The sequence below is a fragment of the Garra rufa genome, chromosome 15 (genome assembly GCF_049309525.1).
Source record: "Garra rufa chromosome 15, GarRuf1.0, whole genome shotgun sequence".
Lineage (NCBI taxonomy): Eukaryota > Metazoa > Chordata > Actinopteri > Cypriniformes > Cyprinidae > Garra > Garra rufa.
The window spans coordinates 24,448,306-24,469,225 of NC_133375.1; the positions used below are offsets into that span (position 1 = coordinate 24,448,306).

The following is a 20,920-nucleotide window of genomic DNA, read 5'->3' on the forward strand; positions in this document are numbered from 1 at the left end:
ATTTATTTGAAATAGAAATCTTTTGTAACATTATACGTTTCTTTACTGACACTCGTGATTGATTTAATGCATCCTTTCTTTCAAAATAAATATAAACAAACAAACAAATTAAAATGTAAAATAAAAAGTAAAAATGTAAAAAATAAAAGCAAAGTTTTGAATGGTAGTGTATGTTTCTTGCATACCACTTAATCAGAATACACAGCTACTTTTGAATTGACTAAATTGAGGGTTTTTGGTCAGTTACCTGAATGCACGGCCATATTGGTGATACTCGGATGTAAACAACAGCATGGATTGCACGGTTAATGTACTTAATGTACTTAAAACACTGTTTTGCTAATTTATGCCGTCTAAATCACAGAAAATAATGTGTGGAAGCTGTTAAATCATATATAGTGAGCGGGAAAGGGTGCAATATTTTGACTGACTAAAGTTAATAGGTGGTAAAGGTACATACAAGCAGTATTAATTAAGACATTAGTCTAATATTTCACCTACCTGACTGGAAATGATTAGAACAAACACAAATGTAGTTTGGCCAACCACAAACACCTTTTGTTCCTCAGACAGTTTTTTGCACTCTTCACCTTGATTTGTTGGAACTTTTGGACTTGAACTTTTGGGAGTCTATAGTACTCCAAATGTTTTTCCTGGTCTGACCGATTAGTACAGTCCTAAACATGACAATAATTTACCATTTTCAGCAGCAATTATCAGCAAAATATGCCAATTTTATTCGGTTCGGTGGCATTGCTCACATTCAGTGCCACCAATATGACTGACTGATGATCCGTCGTGAAAACTCATTTTTAATATTGTTATGTGTAGAAAGATTTTGGTATAATGATAGTTTGACATGGGCAGGGCTACCTGGTGTGACACAGCAGAAATAGCAACCAAGGGACCAATAAAATGCTGGTTAATGGGAAAAAAATAATGCTTTATGTTGCAAATCATCACTGTTGCATGTTTGTCATGTTCAGGATGTTTTCATATTAATGTTTTGTAGGAGGACACCTTGAATCATCTGCATCAGCAGGGAAGCTGAGGATATTGTACAAAACAACAGCAAAATTAGCAGAGATTATCCTCCTGTGGGTTTTTGTGGTCTGACAAATATTGTTGCTGTTGATGTTCTCTGTGATATTCACTATTTTAAGCCAATCGGATCGGCTGAACTGAAAGTCAAACTTAGAAATCCTAGATGAGTCAACTGATTGGTGAGTCACTATGAGGTCACGAGCACAGCATGAAGCTGATAAAGTCATCTGTGTTCCCGACCGGCCTGAGAGAGGTGTTAATGAATTATGTGTATTCAGATATCAAAAACAGAAAGACATTGGGATATGTAACCAGGCGATGGTGTAATGACTGTCACGCTCTCGCTAGTTAGATTCACGCCTCTAATTTAATCACATCTACCTGGCCAGGTGCCATGTTACAAACACTTACGTGAATAAAGTATGCCTGTTGGCACCTTCTCATCTTTTACAAACAAGCTGACAGCAAACAAAGCCATGTGTTACAGATTATGAACGCTATCAGACGGAGGAGAGGTATGCAGACCACAGGCATATGGGATAAGACTCTTAGCAGATGTTCCCAAAATGTTCAATAAACTTCGGATTGTGGCTTGCAGCATTAAACTGACACTTACATAACTGCACTTTGAGCAGGTTTAGGGGCTGTTTTGTGTTTAATTATTCAGGTGATGAGGATTTATGTGCATATATGAGGTTTGTTTTCAATCGGAGTCGCTTTGTGGGATGGTGGGTGTGATTATTTACTTGAATTAGATACAATACTGGTATTTTCTCACTCTCTCTTGACCGCCAATAGCCTTGATTGTGACCCCATCGCAAACATTACTTTTGCAGCTGTAGACAATAGCCGCCTACTCGAGAGGCATGTTTTCTAAAGAGAAAGGGAGCAGTAAATAGAAGGCCATACATTGGTGCATTGACCCTTGACCCCTTTGACCAGAAGAGCTCTAAGGAATTCCTCAGTTGTCCTGAGGGAATTGCCCCTGCGGTTTGTGGCCAGAGGCCGGCCGTGGTGTCATGACTCTTGAGATTTTTTTTGGGTGAGATCTTCAGATGTATGGCTTTTCCAGTTGCTTCTGAAAGGGAAGAAATATGAACAGCGTGATGTTAACTTATCCCACTTACCTCATCCTTGGGCAAACAAAGGAGCGTGTGGTATTGATGGATTTGGACTGTGTCAGAATGATTGGAAATGAATTACGTACTCGAGTCATAAAGAACACTTAGAGATGGAATTAACTTGATCTAATGCTTGCTTAAAAAGTCAGGTCATTCATTTAGGCGACTAAATAAGATTTATTAGATAACTTCAATAAAGTAACTCATTGGAATTCATTGAGATGATGTTTACTGATTCCTAAAGGGATATTTCACCTAAAAATTCTCAAAAAAATGTATTTACTTACACTCATGTCATCTCATTGATTTCTTTAGGAAGCAAATGAACAAATGCACAAGACTGTCTACTATGTAAAAGCAAATATTTGACTACCTCTAAAACACTTTTAAAAATAAAGGTTCTAAAAGGGTGTTGCACTGATGCCATTGAAGAGCCATTTTTGGTTCCCCAAAAAAACGTTCAGTAAACAGTTCTTAAAAGAACCATTTTGAAGACATTTTTGAAATCTAAAGAACCTTATTCGACTATAAAGAATCTGCATTTGAAAGGTTCCATGGATGTTCAAGGTTCTTAATGGAACCATCAATTCCAATAAAGAACCTTTACTTTTAGGAGTGAAGTGGACAAGCTCAAATGTGACCCTGGACCACAAAACCAGTCATAAGGGTCAATTTTTTGAAATTGAGATTTATACACCATCCGAAAGTAGAATAAATAAGCTTCCCATTGATGTATGGTTTGTAGGATATGACAATATTTGGCTGAGATACAACTATTTAAAAATCTGGAATCTGAGGGTGCAAAAAAATCTAAATATTGAGAAAATCGCCTTTAAATTTGACTAAATGAAGTTCTTAGCAATGCATATTACCAATCAAAGATTAAGTTTTGATATATTTACGGTATGAAATTTACAAAATATCTTCATGAAACATGATCTTTACTTAATAGCCTGATGATTTTTGGCATAAAGGAAAAATCGATCATTTTGACCCATAAAATGTATTTTTGGCTATTGCTTCAAATATACCCATGCTACTTAAGACTGGTTTTGTGGTCCGGGGTCACAAACGGTTTTAGACCTTATGCTGTCCAATTGTGATTGGATTGACGAAAATGCAAATTAATTTCAAATGTAAACAGTGGCATTGAGTCAATGATTTTGTCAATGAATGTTGAACCTTGGTTCAGGCTCTCAAATTAAAAGGTTCTCTGTGTGCAGCTCTCTGGAGTGGAAGATCATGAGTGAACAATTACTTATTTTGGATCTGTTCCTTATGTAAAGATGTTGTATGTAATCAAAAGACCTAGAATCTAGTAAACAAGGAATTTATGCTATTTTATAGTAGGTTTAGGTCAGTTTTGGAGCTTACAACCAAGTGTGTGGAAAAGATCTACATGAAGTTTATTTAAAATGCATCATATATCATATGCCATGAGGGTGAATAAATGACAAAACTGCTGTTTGATTTAGTAATCATTCAATCTGTACTTTAATCTATCACAATTCTACAGCTGATGTAAAGCATCTGATGTTTTGTCATCTTGTGGGTTTTATTTCCTGTGGTGAAATGAAAGAGTCTTGTCCAGCCACCGAAGCCACTCTTAGGATGATAATCAATGAAAAATTACAGAAATCGTGCATTTGTAATTTGACTCTAATGAAGCAATAACTGCAGTGATGATGATACACTTTGTGGCTTTTGGGCTGAATGTGCTGTGGTGATATTGAATCCATTATTCTGGAAGGAAGGAGGAATGACACATCAGGAAATTAGATAATACGCACACGCGCACAGAAGCCTGTGGTAAGTGACAAAGTAAGCTGCTGCGGTTGTTCACAGCTGACGAAATCCCATTATACGTCAGTACACTCTAAAGGTAATTAAACCGTATGTGTTTGTTTGAGTACTCAAGCATGCATCTCTCAATGTGAAGTGATAATGATTGCTGTCTGTCGTTGTCGAATAGGCCAGCTCAGGGTCCACTGTGTCCTTTGCCCCCTGTGGTGAATGAACCCCTGGCTCTCATGGCACCTTTCCATGTGCTCAATCGCTCTTCCATGGAGATGAGCCCAAATGCCTTCCAGATGGCCAATCCAATCTGGACTGAGATCTTATCTGGACTACCACATGTCAGCAGCAAGCCTTTGTAGCTAGTACTGTCCAACGGTCAACCAGTGTTGGGTTTTTCATACGCTCAGGCTTCTGAATGATGGGCTGGTGTCACAGTCACAAGTTTTAGTGAATGGGACCATTTCACGGCAATGTGATGTCTACACAGACCTCATACTGGAGGCGTATAAAATATGAAGTCTCTAAAACAACCAAAGCTAGTCTAATGACTATTAATGGTACTTAGGCAAGCAGCATAGGTACTATTGCATTTAATAATATGAATTATTACCATAAGTAATCAATTCTGGTGTAACTCAGCCAGCACATTTGTGCTGTATACATAAATTAAATATGGTTGTGTGCTAAGATGGTGTGTTTACATCATGTCGAGAAGTCGCTGTGTTCTGCGCTGCGAAAGCAAGTTTGTTTTGTGTTTATTGCCGATAGATGATGTTGTGAAGAATCAGTGGTTAAAATAATTTTTTTTCCATCATAACACAGCAATACAATTCAAACCTTTTGTTGTGTGCTTGTCATTTTACCAAGGACTACTTCTCTTATCTTGCCGAATTTATTGCGGGATTCGCTAAAAGCTTGTCAATGAAGGATAAGTCCATACTTTCTTTAATTGGACCAACAAGCGTCTCCGAACCACAACCTGTAAGTATGATTAATACGTTATGTGCTTAAAATATAATTTTTTTTGTGCTAATATGTAATGTATACTTTTCCACGTAAACCAAGATATAACTTAGTCTTACTTCAGTCTTTATTTAACTGTCGGATTTCAGTCTTACTGAAATAGTTTTGATAACTCGCTGTGAACCCAGAACTTTTCAACAATGTGTCAATTAATGTAGACTCGATTAATGCTTTGAACAAATCTTTTCAAAGTCATTGCAAAATTATTCTAATATTAAATGTATATTCTGAGAAAAGTACAGTTCTGACCTTAAATGCATTTAAACCTGTTGTAAGGGACTCCAACGCAATATTATGACACTTTAAAATACCATATGATCTGCTCTTTAAAGGATAGATCCAAATCGTATCTAATAACCAGAGTATCATACAGTCTTGGGGTAGGCATTTTTGACTTCGAACAATAAGCAGCCACCTAGTAACTACCCAGAGCACCCTAGTAGCAACCTTCCTAGGCCCACCCAGATTATCCTAGCAACCCATTAGAACCATTCAGAACACCTTAGTAGCAAACCTGGAACCTCCCAGGACATCCTAACAACCACCTTTGGACCATTCATAACATCCTAGTAGCACCACTGGAACAACCTAGAACCACCCAGAACATCCTAGTAAAAATCTAGAACCCAACCAGAACATGCAAAAATCTAGAGCACACTAGAAATCTTGTAGAATCACTGTGAACATTCTAGCAACACTCTCGCAACAATCCAGAAAATCCTAGCAACCACTTAAAACCACCCAGTACACCATAGTGGCCACTAAGAACCACCCAGAACACTCTAGCAACCACTCAGAACATCCTTGTAACACCCTAGCAACCATTTAGAACCACCCAGAACAACCTGGCAACACCTTGGTACCAACCTAGAACACCCTAGCAATCTCCTAGAATAGGGGTTTCCAAACTCTGCCCTGGAGCCTCCAGCTTGCCTCAAGACATCTGCCTGGAAGTTTGTAGTATGCCTAGTAAGACCCTGATTACTGGTTTAAGTGTGATCAATTGGGGTTGGAGCAAAACTCTCGAGGACAGTGGCCCTCCAGGATCAAGTTTGGACACCCCAGTCCTAGAACCACCCAGAACATCCTGGCAACAACCTAGAAGATCCTACATAAGCACCAGTCACATTTAGTTTGGAAAGTCATTAGGTTATTGCCATTAGGTTGTTTAGTCTTGCTCAGTATATCAGTTTCTCTTCTCTTGTCACCCTCATTTGTTTCTGTCTCTCTGCTGTCCTGTGGTGCCGTGGCTCGTTTCCACCCCTGTGAGCAGCTCAAACAGCCGTGAACTTTGAAGCCCCTCATAGCGGAAGTGTGGGACAGGGGGCCGAACTCAAAGAGGACTTTGTTGCAGCGGCTGCTGCTTGAGGGGTGATGGGGAATCAGAGTCACGAAGGAAGAGGGCCGAGCTCGGATCCTCTCTTTCAAACCTCATCCTCCTGCTACTGGGCTCTTTGTCTCCATTAGCTGGGTCGTGGCCACAAAGAGAGGATTTTTTCTCTCTCTCTCTCTCTCCCCCCTTCCCTCTTGGTTTATTTATTCGATTTCACGCCATGCTGGCCAAAATGGCCCCTTCCTTGCGTCCAAAACTACTTCATACCCTTTTGCAGCGAGGCAGATTCTCACAGAGAGCCATGAAAGGGCCCTTTGGAAGGGCCGGGGTGTGTTTTTAGCTGGGCATTCACAGGAAGTGTGAGCATCGGATTCAGTAAGTTTTGCTCTTGCTCACGTTGTGGGAACCAGTTCGACTTGTAAAGATTCTCCTCACTTGCACTAGAGAAAGAGGACAAATGTGTGGTTTGGAGAACCTTAGGGGTTCTTCTGTGACCCTTTACTGTTCATTGAATGCTAAAGTACCAGCAAGCAAACAGCACTGTTTGTTTAAAGTGGGAAAATCAACTTTAGGCAGGATGCTGTTAGTCCTAACATGTGCTGAGACATTTAATTTGGGGAAGGCCGGGTGAGTTAATGTCCGAGGATGTCCTGGACAAAGACAGAGTGGACATCCTATAGGATAACAATATCCTGTCACTTAACAGTACCCATTATATCAGACTGGATGAGTTCATTTGAGGTACCTTCAGCCCTCACAATGACGCATATCATCCTGTAGGTTTATAGTTAACATGAAATCAAAATTGACCACATTTACTTTCATTACATGTTCCTGGTCTTTTTGCGAGTGATTCAGCAGTACATGTTATTCCAAAGAAAAAAGTTGTTTGTCTTCTTTGTAATGTTCTTCTTCTGTAATGACTTTCTTTTTCCACTGATGTCAACTACATTGCACAGGCCAATGGTTAATGTTAACATATTTAGACATTGTTTTATTAGAGAAACATTTGATCTGATTCCATGGTTTGTAATGCCCACTTTTCACAATTCAGCCAATTACCGATGGGTTGCTGAATATCCTAATTTCCTCTAAAATATGTCATATTATAGAGTTGGTGTTTCACATTGTCAAGTAAGGAGGGTTGGTTATGCCAATAATTCTTCTTTATGATAAGTGGGAGTTGTGTAGTCTGGTGAAGTTTGGGTTTTATTATCTCAAACTTTTGATTGTGTACTTTGTATTTCTTTCAAACTGTCCTAGTTTTTCAGACTACCTGAGTTCACTTCATTGTTGTGCATTTAAAACTCCCTCTCGTTGTTGCTGCTGTAGAATTACCGCTGAATGAAAGCAACTATCAGGCAAATTGACTGTTAGGAAAGCTCTGTGTCTGCAGAAATGTCTGCTGTCTATTTTCAGTCTGAGCGCTGAGTAAACGCATTCAGTTTTCTGATACAGTAGTCTAAAGATACTACACTTTGAATTTAGAACTGTATAATTTATTCACACAGTGAAAAGTTGTCACTGGAAACAGTGTTGCCAATATTCAGGGAATGCTATATTTACATTTACTGTAGATGATTTGTGGTTGTAAATGTAAGATGTGTGTAAACGTGAAACATCCTTGTTTAATGTGTCAATACACAGTAGTCGTACCCTGACAGAGACAGAATTTTGACATGCTTTTATGCCATCTCAGCCTCTTAGTAGTAGACATTGTTAAATTCGGTGCTATGCTGGCTTTTTAGTGTAAACATCTGATAATAAAAACAGTAAAGCTGAGCAGCTATGGTCTTTAAGTAAAGCTGGCCTTGTTTTTGTTTTAAGTCAAAAAGTGTCCAATTTTATCTGAATTTATAGTATTTTATATGGGATAGTTCACCCAAAAAAAATAAATTAGCCCATTATTTACTTTCCTGACTTTAGCAAAGGAAAACCAGTCTCCTCTTGGTTTATATCGAAATCCTCCTAAATTTATTTATTTATTTATTTATTTATTTTTTTACAATTGCTCGTTTTGAACTTTACAAAAGTAAAGACATTTAGACATTTTACAAAAATTGCATCAACATTTATTGCTCTTGTTTTAGACTGATGAACACAAAAACCCACTATTGCCATTCTAAAGCTTGGAAGTGTCAGGATAATTTTTATATAACTCTGATTGGATTTGTTTGAAAGAAGGAAGTCATATACACTTAGGATACCTGTAGGGTGTGTAAATAATGGGCTAATTTTCATTTTTGGATGACTTATCCCTTTAAATGGGTCATATAACATTTCATTTGAAAGATTAAAGTATTAAAATGATCAACAGATGATTATTTTGCCAAATAATAATTTGTTGGACCAGGATGTGGCCTGTAGGCTTTAGGTTCAGCTTTGTAAGTTCAGAACTTGCACTTGTACACATTGATCAGCATGTCTCCTGTAAAAACAGCACATCACTGTTTTTCGCATGTCTCACTTCTGTTTCTTTGCTCGATTAGTAGGAATCACATGCTACAGTTAAGGCTTAGATGTGTGCCTTAATGCTTTTGCATTTCTGCTTTTTTCCTGATCTGTTGCTTCCCTTATGGTGTTAAGCAATTTAGGCTTACCCTGACCAGTGTTTTCTGACTGATTTCAATTGGAATCCGATGGATTCTTGCATAAAATGGGGTTGTAGCTTTTTTATTTAATTTTATTTTAAATCTATTTTAGGTGCAAAGCTAACAATTCCAAATGCCTTTTGTCCACTTGTTTCAGTCAATGATTTGGAGGAGCTGTCTCATTTAAAGAAATTGCTGAGTTTACCCTAGTTTCACAACCAGAGGTTTAAAAAGGATGTTGCAATAGCCAGACTTGTCCCTTATTTCAATAGAGTGCCACTGTATTTGCCCTGTGTGACAGACTTCACGTGCTTTTATGTACGTGCATGTGGTTAAAAAATCAGGATCACAGTGACACATAATAAAATACTCTAGTAATCATATCTTAGTGTGTGGACTACCCACTGTTTTGCTGTCAAGTAAATGAACTAAGGTCATTTTTAACTGGTGGCTTTCAGTGATATTGTAATTCATATTCCAGGACATGTTGATTGTCCACCACACTTTCTTTTGCCGTCTGTGGCCTGGCGCTGCTAGGTCAACCAGAACGGTGCTAGTCTCGACGTCTGCTAGTAGCAGAAGTGGTGGCAGCAGGCTCTTGACCCTCAGTCCTGTTGGGAGAGGTTGAAGTCCATGACAGCATATGGCTAGTCTGGTTTGGTCCACCTTACTGTCTGACCATCTTTGCCTGACTGCGTCACATCAAACAAAAGGCTTGTTGCCCATGTCTGACCTTCTGTCACTCGAAATTCAGCACGGCTGGTGGGTTACATCTCCAGTGATGTGAGAGAGTACGTCAGTCAGATTTTTACCTCTTTTCGCATAATTGTGTGAATGTAAAATGTACATTTTAGCTGCTCTCAGATCAGAAGCTTCACTTCCCTCACATCAGGAATGGATACAAACACACTATTCCCTAAAGGATTGAAGGCTTTGGGCTTGAACGTTACTTCAGTGAGCATGTCGAATGGTTTTGCAAGTCTGAGATGCACTTCTGTGTTTATCAGAAGCCAAATTCGTCTACACTGCCTCAAGTTGTTCCTTTGTTTTAGCAGCGCGCTGGCGTGCATGTGGCCTTATTTCTCTGTACTGACCACACAAAGCTCCTTCACACCGCACCGTTTCCTATCTAGAGTCATATCCTTCCTCTTTTTGTTTTTCGTAAAGAGAACTCGACTTTATTTCCCCCTTCCTCACAAGTATCACCTCAGTTCGTCCATTGCTCTGATTTCGGGGGCGTTCTTTCTTTAAAAATGATATTTTTTAGAAAAAGATTCTCATTTCCTAATTGCACTCAGCATTTCAGTGGAAAGTGAAAACTAGAGCATCTTTGCAGAAGACTCTTAAAACGAAACATACACGTTGCAATATTAGCTAGCTGTTTTACAAATCGCCTACATTCAGAATGAAATACTAGCTTAAGTATACTGTAGTATACACTTACACTTAAAATACTGTAGTAAGTGAAACAGCTGAATTCTACATTATTACGTATCAGCACTGTTTGTCACATGACTATCACATATTGTGGTAATGCAAAAATTGTCTTGAAATTTCCTCTTAACATTTGGCTTTCTGATGAAGTGTGAAAAATCCGACTTTTTATTACTTCCTGTTCATCTTGCACGCTGGAAATGAAAGGTCAGGTCAAGCACTGTTTCATAAACAAGCAATGATCGTTTTTTATTTATCCGTACTTGCAGAAGGCAGCACATTGGCATTGCTAATATCGGTTAATTGAGTTGCAGTGGTGTTTGTTTATCAGAGAGGGCCTTAAGTGGTGTGTCTGTTTGCATGATAATGAAAGACTCTCGTCTGTGAGAGAGGCCGTAAAGGAGGTCATTAGAGTGGCCCATCGCTGTTCAGTGTCTGACCCCTCCAGGAGCAAGTAAGTGTGACAGAAATGGCTCTTCAGGCTCTTGAGGACAGAGATGTGCTGGACGAAAGTGAATGGGTTTTCACTCTTGTCCTCCTCTTAGCTTTGAGACTCTGCTCATGTGCCGTTGTTGGAACTGAACTGCCGTTGGTTATATGTGTACCTCTGCATCTGAAGAGGTCAGTTTGTAAGATTGTGTTTGCTGATTGAAGTGTGCTATTTAACACTGTAGATTGGAATCAGTGTCAAAAAATGTCACTAATAGTAACAAAATAGCACAGATATGCCACAAATGCCCCCATGGTGAATTCCTGCTTTAGTGTTGTCGAACTGTTGATGCATTTCATTATGTTCTAGGCCTTTTTAAGCTACGTTTGACGCAGATATTGAATGAATATTCATTGTCATAATGGCAAATACTGTTGATTGTTTCGCTAATATGAAAAGATTATTTTTTTATTTGAAATGTGTAGAGAACACTAGAAAACTCTAGAACTGCGACAGTCGATGATATAAAGCTGTATAACCTAATGCTGGGTACACACTAAAAGATTTTTTAAATTAAATCTTTAAAATGTAAGAGAGCACAAACACGAGGACAAAAAATCAGATAAATGTCCCGACTGTGAACACAGGAAATCTTGCAAAATCAAAAAAACATTTTTTTGTGTCAATTTTAGAACAAAGAACATACAATAACATATAAATGACATAAAATAACATATAAAATACAATAATAAATAAATAAAAAATTACATGTCCTTAAACAAATATAAATAATAACAAATTATTCAAATATTAGATTTAATGCTTTAAAGTAATGGCAGGACGGAATTGAGATGATAGTGTCCAAATCCTTACGTGCTGTGCCATGAATGCGTTTGTTATGTTTCCGTCTTCTGTCAGCTTGCTTTCTGATTGGATTAGTGTTGGGCGATATGCTCAATTTTCATATCGTCCTTTCGTCAGCCTGTGAGATCGCCGATACATGATACTATTGTGCTAATTTATTTAATAATATGTAAACGTGTCAATATGTAATAAATTCCTTATTTGTTTTGTAAGGGTAGTGCATGTGACTTGTGACACAGCTGTGCTTGTAACAGAGTGCTGACGGTAGTTCTGTCGGAGAGGTTCAAGTTTACTTTCGGTTTCATTCTCTGCTATCTTCAGGGAGCGGTAAAGGTGCGTGCGTGAATGTAAATGAATGTATCTTTCTTTACCCGTCATATTGCGATAATGTTACCGCTGTATGTCTGATCTTTGTCATCAGTTCATGTTGTAGTTCAGGTTATATAGAATGTGGAGAAGCGATGTGCGTGCAATTCACGTGCGTATGTTTAGCGCCTATTTATCGCATCGTACTTCTAGTTAATGCATACAGATGTTACTGAGGTGAATGTTTATGTTTACTATATACAGACGGATTCTTATATATCGTATTTAATTCAGCCTAAACCACATTTCACTACCTCTATCCTAATGACTGTCTACACTTAATCTGTGTACACTGTATGATGAATAAATCTCTTACCCATTTTCACTGCACACATCTGCGGCGCGACGCAGCCACTCTATGCTTGTGTTTATATCGCGGCAAGTTTCTGAGGCATCCTAGAACCGACTCTCTGCGCTGCATCGCTAAAGTTAGGTGCATTAAGTTAGGCATCAGCAACAGGCGATATCTCTGACTATCGTCGATACACGATACTATCGTCTATCGGCACAACCCTAGATTGGATATTGTTTTGTTTTACATGATAATCTCCACATCGTATGCTTGTTTGTCCTCTGGGTTCCCCCCACAGATCAGGATTTCTGTTGAATATTTACGATTCGCGATCGGGACGCCTCCGATGTTCTTCCGAGCAGATTCAGACACTATTAACACACCTCACACCACAGGAAAATCTGATAAGATAATTTTTAGAACCACCAAGATAATCAGGACTTTACTTTGGATTGTCGGAAGGGGAGAAATCGTCCCAAAATCAGCACGATTATCTTGTGGTGTGTACCCATCTTAACACAATTTCTTGTGCTATTTTATGTTTATGCATTATTTACAGCTATTTTGTATTTAGTCTGTTTTTGTATTTGATTTATAGTTGTTTATACTGATATTTAATTAAATTGAAATTTGAGATAAATTTTCATATCTTCATTAATAAATTTAAAAAATATAATTCTGGGAGCAATTACTGCTTTTCTTAAATTATTTCCTACACTGTATATGGTTTATGTATTTCTGCAACGTATTGAAGAATAAGAAGTTTATGTCTGTGTGAACAAACAGCTTCTATTTGTTGCAGCACAGTTTAAGTTTTAGGCCAACAAAATAGACTTTTGTCCCAAATCTGGATATGAATTAATCATAGTGAGAGATGGAATTAAGAAAATCTGTTGAAATTATGGGTAAGGACTGCTAAGGATTAGTTCACTTCCAGCATAAAAATTTCCTGATAATTCTGATAATTTAATCACCCCAATGTCATCCAAGATATTCATGTCTTTCTTTCCTAAGTTGCAAAGAAATGAAGGTTTTTGAGGAAAACATTCCAGGATTTTTCTCCATATTCCTCTTACCAATGAGCGGATGAATGTTTAGGGGAAAATGATTTGCTACAGATGCTGCTGATAGAGCTTCTCGTATAGGCAAATTCCTTTAATGTACACATTATAAAAGGTACCGCTGTGAACGATATTGCCATGACTACAGGCAGTATAATGGCAACACAAGTACATTTACTTTACATTGATATTCTGTCCAGGCACATCCGTTTCAAAGGAGGTTACTGGAATGTGTATACTGTGTGGTGTTAAAAACTGCGGACATCGTAACATGTCTGTGGTTTCTCAGATGCACAATCGAGTGCATATTCACTGAATATTATTCAGTGCATTGTGAGTGTATATACGTGCAAGTCTTGCTTCACAGTTTCCATGCGGTATATTCTTTTTGGCAGTGGTCCATCCTCAATACAAGGGTGAAAGGCCGTGCAAGCTTCCGAGCCATTTTTTTTCTCAGTAATGACAATCATTGTTTGATAATGCGCTAATTTAAAGGAAAACCATTTAAACAATGAACAGTGCTGATGTATTGTGTGTGGGAAACAGCAGCCTTTTTGTTACGGAAAAGGTTTGTTCTGCCTTTTCCTTCCTGAAATGCAAGAGGCCAAGGTCTCGCTCCTGTCATTGAATTAGTGTCAGTGTTTGGTTAAGGTCACCCTGTGTTGCAGGTGGCAAAATTATAATGACTGCTTCCTGGCAAAGCATTTCATTGAGGGGGGAAAAAAGAGTCAGCGAACAGCTTGTTTCCTTTGTGGGGACATATGGACACATTCATGCTCTTCTACATCTAATAGCCTGTGGCTATTCTACTGTGTGTAACTCTATTCCCCTGTCCCTCTTACCAGCTGGACAGAGCAGACAGTCACAGTCTTCAGATATGTAAACTCATCAAAGTGCTTTAAATTAGTCAATTTGACTGATTTTGCAGGTTAAGCTCTTAAATTATGGGTACAGGTTTTTTTTTAATTCTTAAACTTGACATTATTTAATTTTTTACCTTATAATATCTATCTAAATTGAGATTAATGATTAAATTATAATTATATTATCTATAATATAAATGATAATCTCTTTATTTATTTATTTATTCTCTCAATGTATTAGATTAAGATAAATATAAATATTAAGAGTTTATATATAATTAGATAGATAGACAGATAGATAGATCGATCAATCCTCCTTTACTGATTATATATACATTTCAATAAAAAACTCTTAATTGTGCTTATATAATTATTAATTAATATTTATCTTAATCTAATACATTGAGAGTATAAATAAATAATTCAATTGAGAGATTATTATAATTTATATTAGACATTATATTATATTAATGATTAATGATTAAACTATAATCATTATCTATAATTTAATATAATTAATATAACAATGTCTAATCATATAAATGATGATAATCTCTCAAGTCTTATTTATTTACACTCAATGTATTCGATTAAGATAAATATTAATATGTGTAAAATATAAATTAATATATTATAAATTAAAATATAAATTAAAATATGTAATTATATAAGCACAAGTAGATAGTAGATAGATAAAAATCCTTCTTTACTGATATATACATTTAAATTAAGATTTAAAAATAATTTTCAATAAAGATTTAATTGATTAAATTATAATTAGATCTATCTGTCTGTCTGTCTGTTAATATCTATTAATTAATGTTTTAAAAGTATACAATTATAATTTATGAGAAAAGATAATTAAGTAGTTTGACTTGTTTAAAAAATTGCAAAACAAAGTTTTTGCATACGTTATATATTATCTTCAAACATAATGTATATATATATATATTGATTTTTTGTTATATTATTATAAGTTATATTATCACTTTTTTCTCAGACAGAAAGCCTTTTTTGAGTGTCTTTTTTTTTTCTTTTAACTGAGCTGAAATGCAGGATCATCTGATTACTGGATGAGATTGAAGTCACAAATTGCTTGTAAAGGTTGACGTGCAATATTTCATTAGCTCAGTGCCTTTGCCTCTTTGAATCGGAATGAATGAATTCATTTTTCATTTCGCACACATGCCCCCGGTTGCACCTGTCATCCTCTGCTGCTGACTTCACACTCTCCGTTGCCCAGAGAAACTGTAACCGTTGCCATGGAATCACAACGTAGCCTTGTAGTATTTGTTTATTTACGTGATTTTTTGACGTAAGCATGAGAGTGATGCTGGAAAATGCCAGAGAAGGGCCAAATCAAGCCTAGGGAGGATTGAGAGACTCAGAAACTCTTCAAGGTGAATGAAGTGTTCCTTTTTTCAATGTAACAATTTTACATCTCACAGAGACAGCTATACAGTAAAAAGTGTATACATTGTGATTCTGTAGTACTATTAAAAATTGTTTGTTGAGCATCACAGAAACATTACCTCAGCTAATGGCGTGAGTTTGGGGGCGGAGTTTAGGAAAAAAGTGTTTCATAATTTTTGAAAATATTTAGAAATCTTTTCCATAAACCCCATCCATGTCATCCAAACACTCCTATTACCCTTCACACCCTTCGTTCTGTTTGTGTGGCAGTTTGGAGATCCACATCCTGTCTATAACTCCTCCAGTGCCTCAGGCTGAGTCACATGGATGTCCATTTTATAGATGAATGTGGATGGGCCATATGAGAGATTAAATTAGTACACGCCTGAGGGACACCCTTGCATTGCCGCCAGGAACTGCAATGAACAACAGGACCACCATCATCACTATCCATATTACACTAAGTGTCAGTTGCAAGTGTGTTCAGTTCCCTTCTGGGAAATCTGATGTGTTTTTTTTTTTTTTTTTTTTTTAATAAGACATACAGTTTCAGTCAAAAGCAAATGTTAATTATTTTACCAAAATAAGAGGGATCCTACAAAATGCATGCTATTTTTTGTTTACTACTGACCTGAGTAAGATATTTCACATAAAAGATGTTTACATGTAGTCCACATAAGAAGATAACAGTTGAATTTATAAAAATGACCCTGTTCAAAAGTTTACATACACTTAATTCTTAATACTGTGTTGTTATCTGAATGATCCACAACTGTTTTTTTTTTTTTAGTGATAGTTGTTCATGAGTCCCTTGTTTGTCCTGAACAAATAAACTGCTTGCTGTTGTTCACAAAAAATCCTTCAGTTGGGTTTTCAGCATTTTTGTGTATTTGAACCCTTTCCAACAATGACTCTATGATTTTGAGATCCGTATTTTCACACTGAGAACAACTGAGGGACTCATATGCAACTACTGCAGAAGATTCAAACACTCACTGATGCTTCAGAAGGAAAAACAATGTAGGGGTGAGTCAGGGCCAGGGGTGTAAACTTTTGAACAGAATGAAGATGTGTCATTTTTTCTTATTTTGCCTAAATATCATTTTTTTTTTCATTTAGTACTGTCCTTTAGAAGCTACAGACGATATTTACATGTTTCCCAGAAGACAAAATAAAAGTAAAATAAAATGTATAAATTAAATAAATAAATAAAAATAAAAATTTAGCCTGATCTTCAAATTCAAAAAGTTTTCACCCCCCGGCTCTTAATGCATTGTGTTTCCTTCTGGAGCATCAGTGAGCTTTACCTTCTATATAATAGTTGCATATGAGTCCCTCAGTCCCATAGAGTCATTGTTGGAAAGGGTTCAAATACACAAAAATGCTGAAAAACCACAGAATTTGTGGGACCTGAACGATTTTTGTGAAGAACAGCGGGCAGTTCTCTTGTGGACTATGTAAACGTCTTTTTTGTGAAATATTTAGGTTGGTACTAAATTTAAAAAAAGAAATCATGCATTTTGTATGATCCCTCTTTTTTTAGTAAAATAATTTACATTTTGCAGATTCTTCATGGTGTATGTAAACTTTTGGCTTCAACTGTATTTTAAAAATGTTTTGACTGATTTTTGTCCATACAATGAAAGTCAATGGGGTCCAAAACAATGTATATAATGTCTTATATCGTTGAGGTTTGGAACAATAGAGTTGAGTAAATTACAAAATTTCTTTTTTGTGAACTGTCCCTTTAAGTTGAACTGAGCATTTCTTGAGTGCAAGCATGTGATTCCACATGATGTTTACAGCTAAATGTGTCGGAGAGTTTCTACAAACAAACACTCTTAGGAGCATAAGCTGCCATCCTAAATGTCTTCCAGAGACGCAGAAGTGTGACCGAGAGTTAGTCTGTCATTATCAGAAGGATGCCGCGGGACGGCAAGTGCTTCTCATTAGCCAACTTTTCATCCTGTTATGTGGTAAAGGAAAAAGAGGCTGTGATGAGAGAGTGATGCCTGCATTTGCCTTTAAAATCCATAAGAGAAGGATGAGACAGACAATGAGAGATTTTTTCACCACAGCAATCAGCTCTATGCTGACGCACAAAATCACCTCACATGCTAATAAAAGAATCAAAGAGAACGATGGAATGAAAAAACACAACAATAGCAGAGATGGCAAAGGTGAAAGAGCTCAGGATAAGTCTTTAGCTGTGTCGTGTTGCTGTGGGAGACCGTCAGAGACAATAGCCGGAGTGACAGGTAATTTAACAGACACTGGGGCGGAGTGAGTCGAGCGCACTGTTAGCAGATCGCCTCATTGCTGCTGACACCGCTGCTGCTGATGAGAAGTGTTTTACAGAGCCAGAATTAGAAACAGGCAGTGAGTGGCAGACAGTCTTTCTTCAGGGGAGACTCTCCGAAAACTGCAGATCAGTGATGAAGATATTTATAATTCTCTCTCAACCCTCTGCTTCTGTTTGTATCTGCGTCTCAGCAAGGTGAATGAGGATTGTGCATAATGGATAATGTAAAGTTTACCAAAGATAACGTTTACTCAGAGATGGTCTAAATGTGGCTATATCAGTGGTTCTCAACCATGGGGCTTGGGCTTTTACAAATTTCTTGATAATCTACTCACCCATATGTCATCCAAGATGTTCATGTCTTTCTTTAAGCTGAAAAGAAATTAAGGTTTTTGAGGAAAACATTCCAGAACTTTTCTCCATATAGTTGACTTCAATAGGGATCAAAGGGTTGAAGATCCGAATTGCAGTTTCAGTGCAGCTTCAAAGGGCTCTACACGATCCCAGATGAGGAATAAGCCTCTTATCTAGCAAAACTATCAGTAAATAAAAATGTATATACTTTTTAATCACAAATGCTGTCTCTGGAGACCCTGCAGTCAAAATTTTGAGAAACACCACTATATTTGTGTATAGGTTGCAGATATGCAGTCCTCCACTGAAGATGACTGAACATTTATATAGAGTTTTGCCATATTTACATGCAGTAAAAGTGGACATAAATCTTTGAGTTGTGTTTCTGATTTAATAGCTTTATGTGCATGTTTGTGTATAAGGCCTTCCGTCCTTTTGGTTTCAGTACATAGTCTGTTAAGATTTCTTTGTACGCTTCTGAAAATATGTCTTGTCTATGACACTTCTGGGTTTTTTTTTCTCTTGATGTGATGCTTGCTAAACCATTTCCATTAGGCAGTGCAGTATGTGGTGTTTGACTTGACATTGGTGTGTGTGTTTGTCACTAAAGATGAATGTTGAGTCTCCAGTCATTTACAGGCAGAAAGAGGGTGTAAACTTACAGGAAGTGTTACAACTACATGAGATGAACATAAGTGTGGCGACCATACAAATCTGCCCCACCTTTATTTCACACCGCGGTGATTGCTTGTGTAAACACTAACTTTTTTCCCCCCCTCTGTCTCTCTCTCTGTTTTTGTAAATCAACAGGCTTTTCTTCAGAGAATAAGGCAGACGGCAGAAAACCAACAATGTCTCACTCCAGAGCAGGTCAAGGTAAAAAAAAAAAAAAGACCACGCACACAACCTTTACATGCAGTGTTATTATTTAGAAGATTCAGTCAAACCAAAATTTATTCAGATACCTTCAACATTTCTCACATCATCATAGTTTATTCGCTATAGTTTAGAAAATGGTAAACAAAATATGACAAGAACTCTGAGTTAATCTGTGTTAAAAGAGCAAATTCATTTTGATAATGTCAGATAACTTTGATAGAAAGGTATGTAATGGAATACAATCAACTAAAGAATTTTTGGATATAATATGTTGCAGTTTACTTTATTTTGTTTGTTTTACATGTTGGTTTGTTACTTTTTTTTGTTTCTAAAAGGCTTGATATATTAATATCTGGGTTACTATTAGTATTTGGGATATTATATTTTATTTTTAGGCTTTTTTTTAAACCAAATTAAATTTTATTTAGTTTTATTTGATTTTATTTTAGACTTTTTTTAAGCCAGACCCAACTTTGTTTTATTTTATTTTATTTTAGACTTTTTTTTTAAACCAGACCCAATTTTATTTTGTTTTATTTTATTTTAGACTTTTTTAAGACAGATCCTATTTTATTTTGTTTGATTTTAGTTGATTTGAAGCTAGACCCAACTTTATTTAATTTTTTTATTTTATTTTATTTTATTTTATTTTATTTTATTTTATTTTATTTTATTTTATTTTATTTTATTTTGTTTTATTTTGTTTTATTTTATTTTAAGCCAGACCCAATTTTATTTAGTTTTATTTTATTTTAGACTTTATTTAAGGCAGACCCAATTTTATTTTGTTTTATTTTATTTTAAACTTTTTTTAAGACAGATCCTATTTTACTTTGTTTGATTTTAGTTGATTTTAGTTTATTTGAAGCTAGACCCAACTTTATTTTATATTATTTTATTTTATTTTATTTTGTTTTTAGAATTTTTTTTAAGCCAGACCCAATTTTATTTAGTTTTATTTTATTTTCGACTTTTTTTAAGCCAGACCCGATATTATTTAGTTTTAATTTTAGACTTTTTTTTTAAGCCAGACCCAATTTTATTTGATTTGATTTTATTTGATTTGAAGCCAGACCCAACTTTTTTATTTGATTTGATTTGATTTGCTTTGATTTGAGAATTTTTTTATTTTGCTATCCTCACTTACATAAATAAACTATACCAAAAATGAAAAATACCAAAAATTATATCTGGTGTCTGAATAATTTTTGACTTTGGAGCTTTGGAGTGGCTCCAAAAAATATTTTAACCCTTAAGATCAAACCATGTGAAAATAAATGATCTTTCTTTAAAAATTCTGAGAGTGTCTGAGAGCCTTGACTCTTGCAGGAAAAAAAAGTATTATTTTTGGTGATGTTCTTAAATGTCATCTCTTTCTTTCATGCAGATCTTGTTTTCCAACATCGAGTCCATTTTGGAAGTCCATTGCGAGTTTCTTTCCACTCTGGATGCCAGTTTGCAGCCTGAACCCCAGGCGCATCATTCTCTCGGACATGTGTTCCTCAAGTTTGTGAGTCCATGAAATTGCATTTGAAACTATTTTTGAACTAGTGCTTTTCTGATTAGGAATTGATTTATTGAGCTTTTTAGTCATGCAAACCATTAAAATGTTATGCCCAATCTACTCTAGTGTGGGATCATTCCCAGTATCCTAGATCCATATACAGTCTCCTCCTCCATTCTCTCAAAATACTATCTTCCCTGAGACTGTCTGTGTATAAATATATAACCTGCCAGACACGTGACACCAGTT

At 36.3% G+C, this 20,920-nt stretch overlaps 1 protein-coding gene across 1 annotated transcript in view; it reads left to right on the forward strand.

Annotated features, from left to right (window-relative positions):
• The window catches only part of prex1 (phosphatidylinositol-3,4,5-trisphosphate-dependent Rac exchange factor 1), a 96,238-nt gene that overhangs the window by 8,742 nt on the left and 66,576 nt on the right, over window positions 1-20,920 (forward strand). The window contains exons 2-3 of the mRNA XM_073818975.1: window positions 19,099-19,164; window positions 20,555-20,677. Coding sequence (XP_073675076.1) covers window positions 19,099-19,164; window positions 20,555-20,677 — 189 coding nt within the window. The remainder of the gene's footprint in view (window positions 1-19,098; window positions 19,165-20,554; window positions 20,678-20,920) is intronic.